Source organism: Taudactylus pleione, unplaced genomic scaffold (genome assembly GCF_031769625.1).
Source record: "Taudactylus pleione unplaced genomic scaffold, aTauple2 ptg000157l, whole genome shotgun sequence".
NCBI classification, from domain to species: Eukaryota; Metazoa; Chordata; class Amphibia; order Anura; family Myobatrachidae; genus Taudactylus; species Taudactylus pleione.
Genome location: NW_028284559.1, coordinates 620,194 through 634,717, shown reverse-complemented (window position 1 = coordinate 634,717; position 14,524 = coordinate 620,194). Strand labels below are relative to the sequence as shown.

Genomic DNA, 14,524 nt, shown 5'->3' with positions numbered 1-14,524 from the left:
CCTAGAGAATGAACCCATAGAAGCCAGGGGCATCAGGGCGGGTGCCCTGTGGACCCTATGAACTTTGAAGAAAGAGTTTTAACAAGGGTAAGTTTTACCATAACTCCTTTTCTTCTTCAGGGTCCATAGGGCTCCACAGGGGAGACAATGTGGATGTTCCAAAGCAGTTGTTCAAGGGTGGGGACCCTCCTGATCTGAGAGGAGAAGCCGGCGCCTGAAGGAAGCATCCTGAGAGGCAAATAAATCAAAGGCATAGAACCTAAGAAAGGTGTGGACAGAAGACCATGTGGACGCCTTGCATAGCGGTTCAGCAGAGGTGCCACGCCGGGCTGCCCACATAGCGAGTAGAATGAGCAGATTCTGTAGCCAGCACAGAAAGGCCCGTCTGAGAATAAGCCTGTGAGATAGTCATGCGAAGCCATCTGGCCAGAGTCCGTTTGTTAGCTGGCCATCCCTTCTTATGGAATCCATATAAGATGAAGAGGGAGTCAGATTTCCTGATGGCACTAGTACGGTCCACGTAGATCTTCAAACCACGGACCACATCCAAAGAAGCCTCATCAGCTGTGAGGTCTGATTTTTGAAAGGCCGAGACCACAATTTTCTCATTAAGGTGTAAACGAGAGACCACCTTGGGAAGGAAGCCCAGGCGCATTCGAAGAACAGTCTTGTCCTGATGAAAGATTAAAAAGGGGGAGCAACATGAATGCGCCCCTAAATCCGAAACCCTAAGGGCGGATGCTATAGCCAGAAGAAACAGAGACTTCGCTATGAGCCATTTGATATCCACTGATTCCAGGGGTTCGAATGGAGGTTCCTGAAGTGTGTGGAGAACCACCGACAAATCCCATGGAGCCACAGGAGGGACAAAGAGAAGGTTGTAATACGTAGAACACCTTGTAGGAAGGTGTGAACATCCGGTAGAGGAGCAATTCTGCGCTGGAACCAGATGGACAGAGCGGAGATGTGCACTTTCAGAGATGCCAGGCGGAGCCCAAGAACCAATACAGCCTGAAGAAAGGCAAGTATTCTAGAAACCTTAAAAACTTGAGGGTCATAGTTTCTAGGAGCACACCACTGGAAAGATGTATGCCATATTCGGTGACCTATTCTGGCTGAGGCCAGTTTACGTGCTCTGAGCATGGTCTGGACCACAGAGCTAGAAAATTCCTTAACCCTTAGGAGGGATGTCTCTAGGGGATGCAGTCAGGAAGCAGACGGTTGAAGTGCCGACCGCCGGCTTCCCGACTGTCAAATCCCAGCAAAGTATTAATGACAGGCGCCGGGAGCCCGACTGTATAGTAGTCTGCGCACCCAGTGTTGTAATGCCGAGATTTTGTCTGCCATCAGGAAGATTCTCTGAAACTGAGGTTCAATTGCTAGGATAATAGAGTGGAGGGTTTCCATAAAAAACCTGGGCACCCTGATAAAGTTGTTCAGAGACTTGAGGATAGGCCGATGAGACCCGTTGTGCTTCTGAACCAAGAAAAGGATAGAATAATAGCCCTTCCCTCGCTGTGAGGAGGGGACCGGAATGATTACTCCTGAGAGCAGTAAGGACTGAATGGTCTTTTGGAGCAGCAGGGCCTTGGTTGAGTCCGATGGAGGTGCAGTGCAAAAGAACAGCTGGGGGGCCTCACCTCAGGAAGAGGGCATATCCGTGGGAGACCACTTCTCTTACCCAGGCGTCTGATGTGGTCTGATGCCAGAACTGGGTGAATTGAAAAAGTCAGCCTCACGTCCTGAGAGCCCCCAGGGAGAGGCCCGCTGTTAAGAAACGGGGGTATCTCATAAGCGGAAAGTCCAGCAAGACCCTTGAGGGCTGGTGATGCTTGATTTGATGTGGCCTTAGGGCCGTGCAGCAGCCTTGAAGGCTGATGAAGAACCAAGTCCAGAAACAGCCTTGCAGGCTGGTAATATTTGGCTAGATGCGGCTGTGAGACAGTCTTTAGGGCTGGTAATGCTTGGCGAGATGAGGCCTTTGGGCCGAGTTGCAGACTTGAGGGCTGGTGATGGTTTACGAGATGCGGCCCTTGGCTGTGTAGCAGCCTTGAGGGCTGATGACACTTGGCGTGATTTGACCTTTGGGCCGTGCAACCGCCTTGAGGGCTGACTAGGAACAAAGTCCAGCAACAGCCTTGTGGGCTGGTGATACTTGGCAAGATGACGCTGGAGTGTGATTTGCGCCGTATGGTTGACACAAGTGGGAGTACGTAGGATTGTGTGCACTGGAGATGCTGGTGTACGACTTGTGCCGCCGAGTCGACACAACCGGCAGTACACTGGATTACGTGTACCAGGAACGCTGGTGTGTGTCGTGTCGCCGGGTTGACACAAGCGGCAGTGATAGTGGATTGTGCACACAGGTGATGCAGGTGTGCGCTTTGTGTCGCCGGGTTTACAGAAGCTATACAGTAGGACGCTGAAGTGCAGTCTGTGCCGCCTAGATGGCACATGAGGCAGGGATCCTGAATTGCACGCACAGGTGATGCTAGTGCGCGCCTTGTGTCGCCGGGTTGACACAAGCGATACGGCGCTGAGGTGCGTGCGGCCCGTGCCGCCTAGATGACACAAGCGGCAGGGTGCAAAAGGTACGGTCCGTGCCACCTAGATGTCACGTATGGCAGGAGAAATACAAGACAGGCTGAGATAATGGACACTCGAGTAACAGGAACAACCACCAGAACCGGAAACATGTGAAACTATCACCGGCACCTAAGTAACCAATGGACAAGAGAGAAAAAGCCACAGGAGCCAATCAGGTTAGTCCAGGAACGACAGGCAGGAGGTAGGAGTTCAGTGATCGACAGCCCGGCGTTCGCATCTCCTAGCAACGGAGTGGCTTGTGACACCTGCCCCATCAGGCTGAAGGCTTGTCCTCAGATTTGGTAGGTGAACGTCTAGTAGCCTAGGTCTCTTTGGTCGTAGGCTTGGAGGCCTTAGTTGATGTCTGATGCCTTGGAAAGGACTGACCTTTAGTTTTTACTTGAGAACGAAAGGACCGAAAGGATGACATCCGAGGCTTCGCATTATATGCAGAGGGCGGGAACGCAGTCTAAGAAGCTGCCAAGGTAGTCACAATTTTGTCTAATTCTGGGCCCAACAGGATATCCCCAGAATAAGGCAGAGACTCTAAATGCCTTCCATGAACGGAGTCAAATAATACGGCAGGTTACTACAGAAATGGGAGATGCCTTGAAAGCTAGGAGAGCCGTATCCATAGCTGCTTCACCCAAGTAGGAGGCTGCATCTCTCATGTGAGATATGTAAAACAGCTGTTCCCTCGAAGCATCAGAGGGAAATGTCTCTTCAAGGGCCTCTGCCCAAATTTCAATGGCTTTTGCTACCCAGGCCGTAGCCCTAGCAGGACGAGTAATAGCTCCTATAAGAGAGTCTATAAATTTTAGACAAGCATCCATCCTTCTATCCGTAGTCTCCTTCAAGGAAGTTGCAGTATGGATAGGTAAGGTAGAATTCTTGACCAGACGTGTCACGTGGGAATCCACTGCTGGGGGAACTTCCCATTAAGTGCAATCAGTAGTGGGAAGAGGTTAAAAGGAACTTGAAATCTTTTACTGGGCATATTCCATGACTCACTCAGATAGCTGATCAGAGTGAGGAAACTCTGGTTAAACTAACCTTTGTCGCTTAATTACTAGCTCTTTTGCTTTGGGAGCAGGTTCTGTCTCTTCTATTTGAAGAATAGATTTTACAGCTCACAAGTGAAGGAATATTCTATTTAGAGGGAGGTTACTCCTCTCCCGAGGGGGAGTCAGAGTGAGAGAGGTCTGCATCTTCTGTCTCCCCTGATGATAATTCAGAATCTGATAGCTGGGTGGACTGGGAAGATAACACTGGGTCTCATTCAGACCCGCTCGCGACCGCAGGACGCTTGCAAGCGGGTCGATGGTACCCAAATGCGCATGACGGAGGGAGCTCCGTCGTGCGCATGCGCGAGACCCGCATAGCGACAGCCAAGCTGTCGCTCCGGGTCTCGCACCAAAGGGGGCGTGCTGTCGATGGTGATTGACAGTACGCCCCCTTTGGTGGGCGTGCTGGGGGCGTGGCTGCCAGACGGAGGCGTTCCCATGGGAACGCCTACCGTCTTGGGCCGGCCCCACTGACATCACTAGTGATGTCAGTGTGAGTGATTTTGGCTCTGATAGAGCCAAAATCACTGCAGGCCTTGCGGCAGTGAGATCCTACCGCAGGGTCTCGTCGCAAGCCCGATGGTCGCGATGGTCTTGACCATCACGACCATCATCATGGACGCTCGCATAAGCTGTGGGTGGTAACCCACAGCTATGCGAGCGTCCAAAAGGCCGCTCCAAATTTAAATAGGACGGCCCTGATTCAGAGCGAGCGCTCTGGTCAGAGCGTCCGGCTCTGAATCAGGGCCACAGTATGCTTAGTAGGTTTACTAGGTAAGGGTCTCTCCTTTTGCAGCATTTGTTGAAAGGCTGTAGAGGTATCCGCCAGACTCTGCACTGAGGAAGAAAGTACGTCTACCCATGGGGGGGGGGGGCAAAGGAGTTGCAGGGAGTACCTGCTGTGGCCATCCCATAGGGGGAGCTACCACAGGGACCGTTAAGTGGTCTGCAATTTTTGCCAGCACCTGTGAAAAGGTAGCCCAGGTTGGGTCCTGAGGAGAGGACACCGGGGCTGATGGGCCCGGGGCAGTATAACAAGATGCACAAAGACCATCCTGAATGTGGTCCTCTGAAGCTAAGCCTGCTCAGCGGGACTTACAAGACACCAGAGTGGGAGCAGCAGGTTGTTTGTTATTCTTGCCTCTGCCAGACATAGCTGCAAGAATAATGTAACACACAATCGGACACAGTGCAGTGAGCAAATCAAATGTATGTGCAAAATGGCACAGTGTATATATTATGTGATAGCCCTCATATATAGGGAGATGTGAGGTACAATGAACCCCCTATACTTTAGCATGCCAGGGTTATAGTAGAATAAAGGGAAAAGGTATAAGCTGACTGTAATAGGAAGAAAAAAAAAAAAAAAAACATACAGCAGCGCTAGCACAAGTCACATACAAATGCAAAATATACAATAAAACTGCAGTGGGACTAAAATCAACTACACAGACCGCAGTGGCTGGTAGGATGTAGTGCTCTATAAACCTGGCCCTTGGGAGAGGAATACAAGGAGATAAGACCCAGCTTTCCCGGAGCCCTGAAAGCAGAAAATAGCTGCCGTGAGTCTCAGAGGGGCGAAGGGTGAGGGAGGAGCAGGAGGACCGCAGTGGAATGGCACCCTGAGCTGGGGGAGGGGCTGCAGGGAGAGCGCCTTCTCCCCTATGCGGACATTAACCACTGGGTCCCCTGGCTTTAAATCGTGCCCTGCGCCAATGTTTGTATTGTCCTGGTGGTCTAGTGGAGTTCCGGATGAACCGTTATCCACGGGGATCCGCCTTACCTGTCCCCTTGAGTCCCAGAGCAGTTGTGGGTCCAGGGTGCCTTTCTAGCTAGGTCCCCCTTAAGAGCCCCACCAGGAGTACTGGTGTCACAAAGCCGTGGAGGGGTGATGGAGCAGCAGTGCAGACTATCTCGTGTTGCTGCTTAGCAGTAAAATAAATGAACATAAAATAAAATCATAAAAACAAGCTTGGGCTGCTTAATAGAAGCCCCACTGTAAAAACTGTGAACCAGCTCCTGCCGGATACCAACGAAACAGAGTTGCCCTCCTGGGAGCATCCTGGGATTGAAAGGTTCGTTGTTGGTGTCCGGTCCTCCAAGTCCCATCTACAAAATTGTCTCCCCTGTGGAGCCCTTCGGACCCTGAAGAAATGGAGGCACCCCTACTTTCCTAGTAGCAATGCACAAACTCGCCTCTGTTCCCAGACAGCGCAGCATTTATATATGTATGTATCTATGAAAGAACGACTGTTTCCTCTGTCAGCACTTGCAGCCGACGTCCCCAAGCCGCGGCTTCGTCCTCCTCCCAGCACACTCACAGCTCCCCATCTGTGACTTTCTCTAGGTTTCCCTAGGGGAACAGAGCAAGAGAAAGGAGGGGGGGACAGATAGACACAGATTTGGGGGTGAGAGTCAAAGATTAGAGACTATTCCCTCCTGTCAGCGCTCCCCCAAAAAATGATGACTGCCACAGTGGTGTTTTTTTAACACAGAAACACAGGCATGCCCATCTGCAGTGCATTATGACTGTGATGCAGCAGCTAAGAAATCAGACTCAAAACCTTTAGTCACGCGTTTAACACGCTCTAATCTGGTTGTGAAAGACCTCTATGTGTGTGGGCAGAATTAGCAAGCAAAGCGTACAGATACTTGTAGAAGTACCTGTATAGCTTGATAGTACTCTCTTAGTAGGTGGTCCCTCTGTATGATGGCCTCTGTTCTCTCCTTCCTTGCCACATCCCGTTCTTCCTTCACAGTCTCTATGTCTTTACAGGCTTGGTCCAGATCCTTTTGGGCTTCTGCCTTGTCTTTCACCTCATGACAGTACTTCTCCAATAGCTCATTCCTTTCAAAGATAGCTCTGTCGCGCTCCACTAGGGCAGAGTTTAGCTCCTGTGGGGTAAAAAAAAAAAAAAAAAAAAAAAAGATTGGAAGCAATGTTATATATTTCAAAGGTTTGAAAATTGGCAATAGGCTGGTAATAAGATGCATTATTCTTCTTCATACACCCCTACAAGTGATTATATTCTCCTACAGGCAATTTGAACTATTGTCTGGCAAACCCATAATCCTTCACACAAGTGGCCACTGCTTAGCATGTAATTTACCAAACTCAACTATTAAAGTGACTCCAAATCCACGCATGTAATCTCTTCTGCTTGTCTTCAGCATTCAATGGATACCTGCTCCCATAACCCATCCTTTCTTCTGCATATCACCCTTCCGCACTTACCTTTATCCCCCAATAACCCGCACTCCATTACTGCATTACCCACTGTAGAGCAATGTAGTTGCCTTTCTGGCTTCAAGTGCTGTGAAAAGTACCTGTCTAAGAGCTTCCATCTCCTCGCTTGCAACTCTCTTCTCACTGGAGGTATTCTTCAGCCTTCCCTGTGCTAGTTCAAGTTCAGTTTGCATCTTGTCCACCTCTTTAATAACTTGGTCTCGCTCGCTCATGATTAAACGATACTCATTAAATACAGAGTCTCTCTCCTCCTTGTATTTTTCTGCATCCTTGGCTACCTTAAGCTGCATGGTCTTAAAACGTGTGGCTTCTGCCTGCAGCCGCTCTATTTCTCTCTGCAGCTCCTTGTTTTGTGAGCTTGCCTTATTCAGTTCTTGCTGGATGGAATCGTACCTATGGAAATGAAGAGTGTGATTTAACACTATGTAACTTCAGTTTATACTATTTTATAATCGTAAAATAACTTAAAACGTATTTAGAGCTCTACAATTTATTTTGCTAATATTGGGGGAAATGTATCAAACCTTCTAAAGCATGGAAAAGAGGACACGTTGAGAAATTACCTATAGCAACCAATCAGCTCCTAGCTAGTATTTATCAAGTACATGATTGGTTGGATATGGGCAATTCCTCCACTTGTCCATTCTTTAGAGGGTTTTATACCTTCCCCGCATACTATCCAAGGGCGGGATGTACTAAGCACCAAAACTCAGTCAAACCTCATAAAACATCAGGTTTCGGAGGTTGCTGCAATTCACATGTATTAAGGTGGTCCGCAGAGGATATCGGACATATCCGCAGCTGACTGCTGCACTGAAATTCCCATAGAACTCTATGGGACTGCGATCTGCCTATATGTATTAAGCTCTGGAAAGTGAAACTTTACAGAGCTTGTGCTTGGCAGGCAATGCCATCTATAGATGGTGTTGGATATCAAAGCCTATGAGTTTCTTTCTGCAGAAATCCCCTCCTTTGGATCCCTCTCCTTCCCCTCACAGCTTGTGTATGCGCCGGGTGATGGCCACACATACACAATAGGACTCCCGGGTCATAAACCCGTAAGTCATGACTTCGCAAAGGACAGCTCCTATCGTAGGAGCTGTTCGGAGCGTAAATACTCATGCATGCGTACAACAAGGGGCAGGATGTATCAATATTGCATATACCGTATATACTCGAGTATAAGCAGAGTTTTTCAGCACATTTTTTGTGCTGGAAAAGCACCCCCTCGGCTTATACTAGAGTGATGCTCCAGGACCAGCGGGCCGTGGTGCAGACTGTGTCTCTGTGACACAGCTGCACCGCGTGTGTAGCGCTGACCGGACGGAGTTCGGTCAGCACTACACAGTGCCAAACACACAGCCGCCGGCAACAGCAGCTGTGTGTTTCTTATAATCAGCAGCCGATGAGAGTCTATCAGACTCTCACCGGCTGCTGCTGCTCCTACTGCGGGAGCCATCTTCCTGCTCCCGCAGTGGGTAATGGGAGAGACTTCATGATGTCATGACCTCTCCCATAATGCAAAGCGGCCGGAGGAGCCGGTAGCAGCGTCGGGACCAGGAGCGGGGTTTCGGGTAAGTGTTTTTTTTTTTCTATTATTACATCTCTCTCTACTGGGGGGGGGGGGGGCGGTCTACTACTAGGGGCAGTACCAGGGGGGATATTACTACTGGGGCACTACCAGGAGGATTACTACTGGGGGCAGTACCAGGGGGGGGGATTACTACCAGTAGCTGCTGAATTTCCCACCCTAGGCTTATACTCGAGTCAATAAGTTTTCCCAGTATTTTGTGGTAAAATTAGGTACCTCGGCTTATATTTGGGTCGACTTATACCCGAGTATATACGGTACGATACAGGATATATCCCGCCCCAAATCTGATATCACCACCATCACATTTTAGGCCAACCACTCAGATGTTTCAATTGCAGCGTGAAACTCAGATTGTGAAGAATTGGTACTCTGTACACTTTTGCCTAACTGCTGTAACATATGCCCGTTGTCCTGATTTCCAATAGAGGAACATTGTACAAACTCAAGTTATCTGGTCTTGGTTAAAAGTGAAGGAAAAACATGCTTGTGCCCCTGGTCACTGCTGTGGTATTTATTATATCTCCACCCTAGAAGCATACCTTCTCATAGAGGAGGAGTATTGATGCTGCAGGTGCATGGTATTATCCCGCTGCTTCAGCAGCCCCTCCAGCTGTTTCTGCAGGTTTCTCTTCTCTTCCTCACTCTGCTCCAGGCGCCCTAAATCCAAGTTGTGGCTGGATACCTTCTCGTTGTACTGTCTGCGCAGAGAATCATAATCCTTCTTCACCACTTCCAGCTTGTCCAGAGCGGTATCGTATAGCTTGTTAATGAGCTCAGAGGAGCCATTTTGTTTTACCACCTGCCAGGAATAGAAGGATTAAATTCACAAAAACATTATACAAACAGGTTTGTGCAATTGCAAGCCAATGGTAAGTAATGGGATTTATAGGGAGAGGTATCAAACCTTGGAAGAGAAAGTGGAGAGAAATGAAGAACCAACCAACCAGCTTCTAACTGCCATGTTACAGTCTGTGTTTGAAAAATGACAGTTCGGAACTGACTGGTTGGTACTTTATCTCTCTCTCCTAGGTTTGATACATCTCACCCATATAGTCTTCATGTTGACACTATAATGTTGAATGTCATAAAATTGACCTGGTTAAAACGTCGACACCGAACATGTTGACACTGTCAATGTCAACACATGAAATGCTGACACAGTAAAAATTTCGAAATTAGACATTTTAAGGTTAGGCTTAAAATTGGGTATCTACATTATGTACTGTATATGTAGGCATTTTGCCAGTGTTGTCATTCTGAAATGTCGACATCATAGCGTCTATATAACAACTGTTCAGAGAGTTGACAAAACATTCCCCATATGTGTCAAGCTGCGGAAAGTGAAACTTCCCAGAGCTTGTACGTGATGGGGTTACTTTCACACCTGCCGGTTTTGACCGGCCGGCAAAAAACCATAGTGATATGTCAGTATATATCCCACAGGGTTGTTTCCACATGTAAAAAAGAAAGACGGACCATGATGAGTAAGAGTCCTAACCCGCTCTTGGCCATGCAAAGTTCTCCTCTACACTTGACCCTGGGTAGTGGAGCAAATGCAGCATAACTCCCATGAGAACAGTTTCATTCCGATCGATGCTGACCAATGTAACACCGCTTGGGAGATTATAAATCTTGAATCAATCCTCATCTACTTGGGACAATATTTTAATAATCTTTTCTGTGATTTTTGAATACTTGGATGTGGTCTTCAAGAGAATTGCAAAACATGAAACTAAATCCAAAACAAAAGTACAGGAAGAGACTGTATGGCCACATAGGGGGGAGAAATTTGTACCACAATGCAGTGGAAGAATCTTACCGTATCACTGTTCTGCAGTCTGCACAGGACACTTTAAATTCGGTAAGATTTAAAAAATAGACATGGAGCATTGCTCAAACTCCGAAATCACCCATCAGTCAAAAGAAAAAAAAAAATCTCTCCCTCACCCTAAAGGAAAAAAGATCATCAGTGATGATCGCTAGATCAATCTTCCTCCCTAAAATAGAGGGGAAGGGAAGAGCATAGATTTGAAACCAGGTCCAAACGCCATGTTCATGGAGACAGGAAAGTCAGAAACTGAAAAGGCATCTGCAAGAAAGGTGGTATTGTGATCAGCAAATGTGTATGCCTAGCTGAAAGTTATCCAGACTTCAAATAAAGACTGGTTGGGGCTGTCACACATCTCATCAAATCCATTCACAACATAGAAAACAGTTAAAGGCTTGGAAGATCATAGGAATGGTCACTACAAACTAAAGAACATCAGTGAAGCAGAAGATGGTAACAAATAACTGAAAAGTCCACACCTTTGGAAAATAACTCAGACGAGCCATTTGCTCTGATAGCCAAGTGCACAGGAAGGGTGCCTTAAGGTGCGTATCCACTTGACTATTAAAAAGTGAGCGATTGAACGATTAAGACATCATAATCGTTCAATGGCTCATTAATCGTTCAGTAATCGTGCAGTTTAATGTTGATAACGACCAGCGATGTGCGCTCCCGCTGGTCGTTTTCGACATCAATTATCGCCTGAACATGCTGGTCAATCTGCTGATAACGACATATTGTGCATGTTTGGGGATGAGGGAGGGTGCCTGCACTGAACGACATATTGTTCATTGTAGGCACTATACAGGATGAGGAACGACTGTATGATTACAATGTTGTAATTGTGCTGTTGTTCCTCTATCGCCAAGTGGATACGCAACTTTACAGGAAAGGAGACTGACCAACTTAGACAACTCAGAGTTAAAAGGTTCTCCAGATACCTACACAGGATTAATGAATGTTTTGCCGAGAAGAACAGCAAAGAGCAGCAAGGTAAGTCAACTACAGCAGTAAAAATGCTATACCTGCCTACTCTCCCTCTAAGCATTGGGGGGCACATGGGCACTATGTAAGAACATTAATAAGTTACTGAAGATTATGTCTATGAAGAAGAAATCTTGCTATACAGGCATAGATACCTGATAAATCTGTACAGCAGTGTCAGTCAGTCAGTGTTAGCAAGTAGGGCAAAAATAAATACACTTAACCCCAGGGTAAAGGAATTCCCCGTCTGAAGCCTAATTATATAGTAGAGGCAGTGTAACCAGCACCTGCACTTGTAAATGTAGAGATTAAATTACATAATTCTAACAATACATAAACAGTCAAACCTGTAACTCCATCAGAACAAAAACTAACCGAGCAGAGACTGTATTTGTGAAGGTGCGTTTTCTCTATTCCCCTCCCCCAATAGTATTGTTTAGGAACATAATTTATAATAGGCCAGACCAGTTTCATAATATGGAGAGTATCTTGCAGTGGTAGAACAGTAAAGGTCACAGGGGCTTATTCAGAGTAGGATACAAATGTAATTGCAAAATGCAAATAGAATATGTTTGTTTTTTTAAAATGCGACCAAGTCTGCATAGGTAGTAAACAAGGGAATCAGTATGGTTTACCACCGGCCACATTGTTCATATCCCGACAGCTGAAGCCGGCAGGGGTGAAAACCCCTAAGCTACCAAAGGTAAGTATTGACAACCTTTTTTTTTTACCCCCTAACCCTCCTTTAGGGGTGCCTAACCTTCCCCTCCCCCCCTCCTCAAGTGCCTAACCCCCCTCTAAGTGCCTAAACCTGGCCCCCCTTCCCCGCTGCCTAAACCTAACCCTCCCGGGAGGGGGTGCTAAACCTTAACCCCCCCTTTCCCTAGCATAACCCTAATCTCCCAGGGGGGTGCCTAACCCTAAGTCCCCCCCCCCCCCCTGGAACCTAACCCTCCCTCCAACCGCGGCTGTCCGTGCCCGGCTCACTTTCAATCGGTAAGCCGGGTTTCGGGCTCCCAGCGTAGGTCTAATGACAGGCTGCAGGATTTCGACGCCTGTCATTAGACATTTGCCGGGATTAGACACTTGGGAAGCCGGCGATCAAGATTATGCCCATCGGCTTCCCGACTGCTTCCCTAAAAACATCCCCATGAAAGTGGCAGGAGCAGATGCGACAAGAATATGATAGGAGTGGTCTCACCGAGTACAAACTATGCTAAAAAGCACAGTACATAAAACAGTAAATGGCTGGAGAGTGCAGAGAAAAAAAAATATATAATTTTTTCTCTAAATATGCTTGTAACTTTGCTTGGAAAGACTGCCCATATCTTTATTCGAGTTTGCAAATATATATATATATATATATAAAGATATTGGGCAGTCTTACCATGCAAAGTTACAAGCATATTTTATTTTTGAGTATTGATTACAATGTGATCTTGCTCTTAATTCAAGTGCAACATTTTAACTTATTCGCATTAATGGGTATGACTAGTCTTGGACACATTGGATGAATCAGATGCAGTCTGTGGCCGTCATCATCAGCTTGCACTGATGTTTAAGTACAACGTGCACCACTGTTTCACTATCCACAAGTCCAATACCTCCAAACAGACGCACATGCGTCTTTCTGCCAGCTATCTTGGCTGCAAATCACGTCAACATGTCCTCACTGCGCTTTGGCAGTGCATCTAAACACCCCCTCCAACCTCCTACTCAGCCCCCTTGTCATAGGGAGTCACAAATGCAAGTTGTCTGAAACAAAAAGATTGCATAAAGACAAACGTGCACTAAAGCCAAGTTGCAGCCAAAAAACTTGGCAACTTGCGTTTAAGGTTAAGCCCAGCTGTGGAAAAGGCCCAAGATATTCAAACACAATACTACTGATATATACACACATACATCAGCATCTTACATTTTCACAGATGGAATAAATAGGAATATATACTTCTAATCCTCAGAATACATACCGGGGGGATGTTCAATTAAGCATAAGGTCACATAAGAGCCTTGGGGTATATAACTGGCATGAAAATTGCTTATTTGTTATCTATAAGCAGAAACAAGTAATGTTTTCTGCACTGTATAATAGGAGAGGTGCACAGAAAGACACTGCACTCCTATGGAACTTCATTCTTATTCAAATCTCCCCCATAGCCACCATTAGTATAGCTGGTGCAAATCAAAAGGTTGAGAAGCGAATAAAAAACAGATTCCTATTAATGCCGTTTAGTAAATTAAGTGAAATAAGGCATCTAACACCACATTCTCTGCCAATATTCATGAATGTCCAACAGTATGTTCTTAACTCCAATAATAATAAAGTGAAAAAAAATAAAAACAGCGCTCCCAAGCACTGCTGCTATGTGATTTCACTCAGCCCTGTGCTATAACACGTCAAAATTTCCTCCACAGTACACATATTCATTTGTACATAAAGAAAAAAAATACAATAATGTAATAAGTTCAACAATAATGTGCAGATTCCACCCAGGTGTTCCCAAGCAGGAAAGGTGTAGCAGATCCTCTGCCTCTAAACAGATGATAAACTCAGGATCAAACAGATAGCTTTAATGACCACCTTACTTTACTGTTACTCAAACAGAACCCCATCATTAAATGCTTTACTTTAGCCAAGTCTCAACAGTGACTCAAAGTTTTCACATTCTAGCATGAAAAAAAAAAGAGAATAAGACAAAATCTAGTCCACTAACATTATCATTACATTGCACCTTGGATTTGATTCCTATCGAAAAACAAATGGACAACCTAACAAACGTCCTGAAATTCTGCAGATAGAGTCACACATCCTCCCTCCCGAACAGTCCGTCCAGATGGAAAACGATATCGTCTTCTCCCTTATTGCTGCTTAACATATTTTGATACTGGCGCATCTTTTGTAAAATCTTGCACAGTGTGGCTGTCACCCTGACCCAAAGGTGCTACCCAGCACTTTGTAGCACTATACAATACCCTCTGGTTTATGCCTAGTTGGTCAAGGGTCAAGATAACGACCCAAAACATACCTCCAGGCTATATCAGAACTACCTCTGAGGAAAAAAACAAGATGGTAGGCATCAAATCACGCAATGGTCAGCACAGTCTCCACACTCAAACCCCATTCAGCTGGTTTGGGAAGAACTGAAGGATGAAACACATTTGTGGGAACTTCTACAACAGTTTTGGAAATAACTCCCCGAACATTAGCCAATTTCAATTGT

The 14,524-nt window shown here is 46.4% G+C and overlaps 1 protein-coding gene across 4 annotated transcripts in view; it reads right to left on the bottom strand.

The window, feature by feature from the left end:
- Positions 1-14,524, bottom strand: part of DLG5 (discs large MAGUK scaffold protein 5) — a 171,566-nt gene that overhangs the window by 80,077 nt on the left and 76,965 nt on the right. For all 4 annotated transcript variants that reach the window (XM_088474942.1, XM_088474939.1, XM_088474940.1 and 1 more), the window contains 3 exons: positions 9,031-9,290; positions 6,978-7,290; positions 6,315-6,545 (listed from right to left, as the gene is read on the bottom strand). In XM_088474942.1, coding sequence (XP_088331068.1) covers positions 6,315-6,545; positions 6,978-7,290; positions 9,031-9,290 — 804 coding nt within the window. The remainder of the gene's footprint in view (positions 1-6,314; positions 6,546-6,977; positions 7,291-9,030; positions 9,291-14,524) is intronic.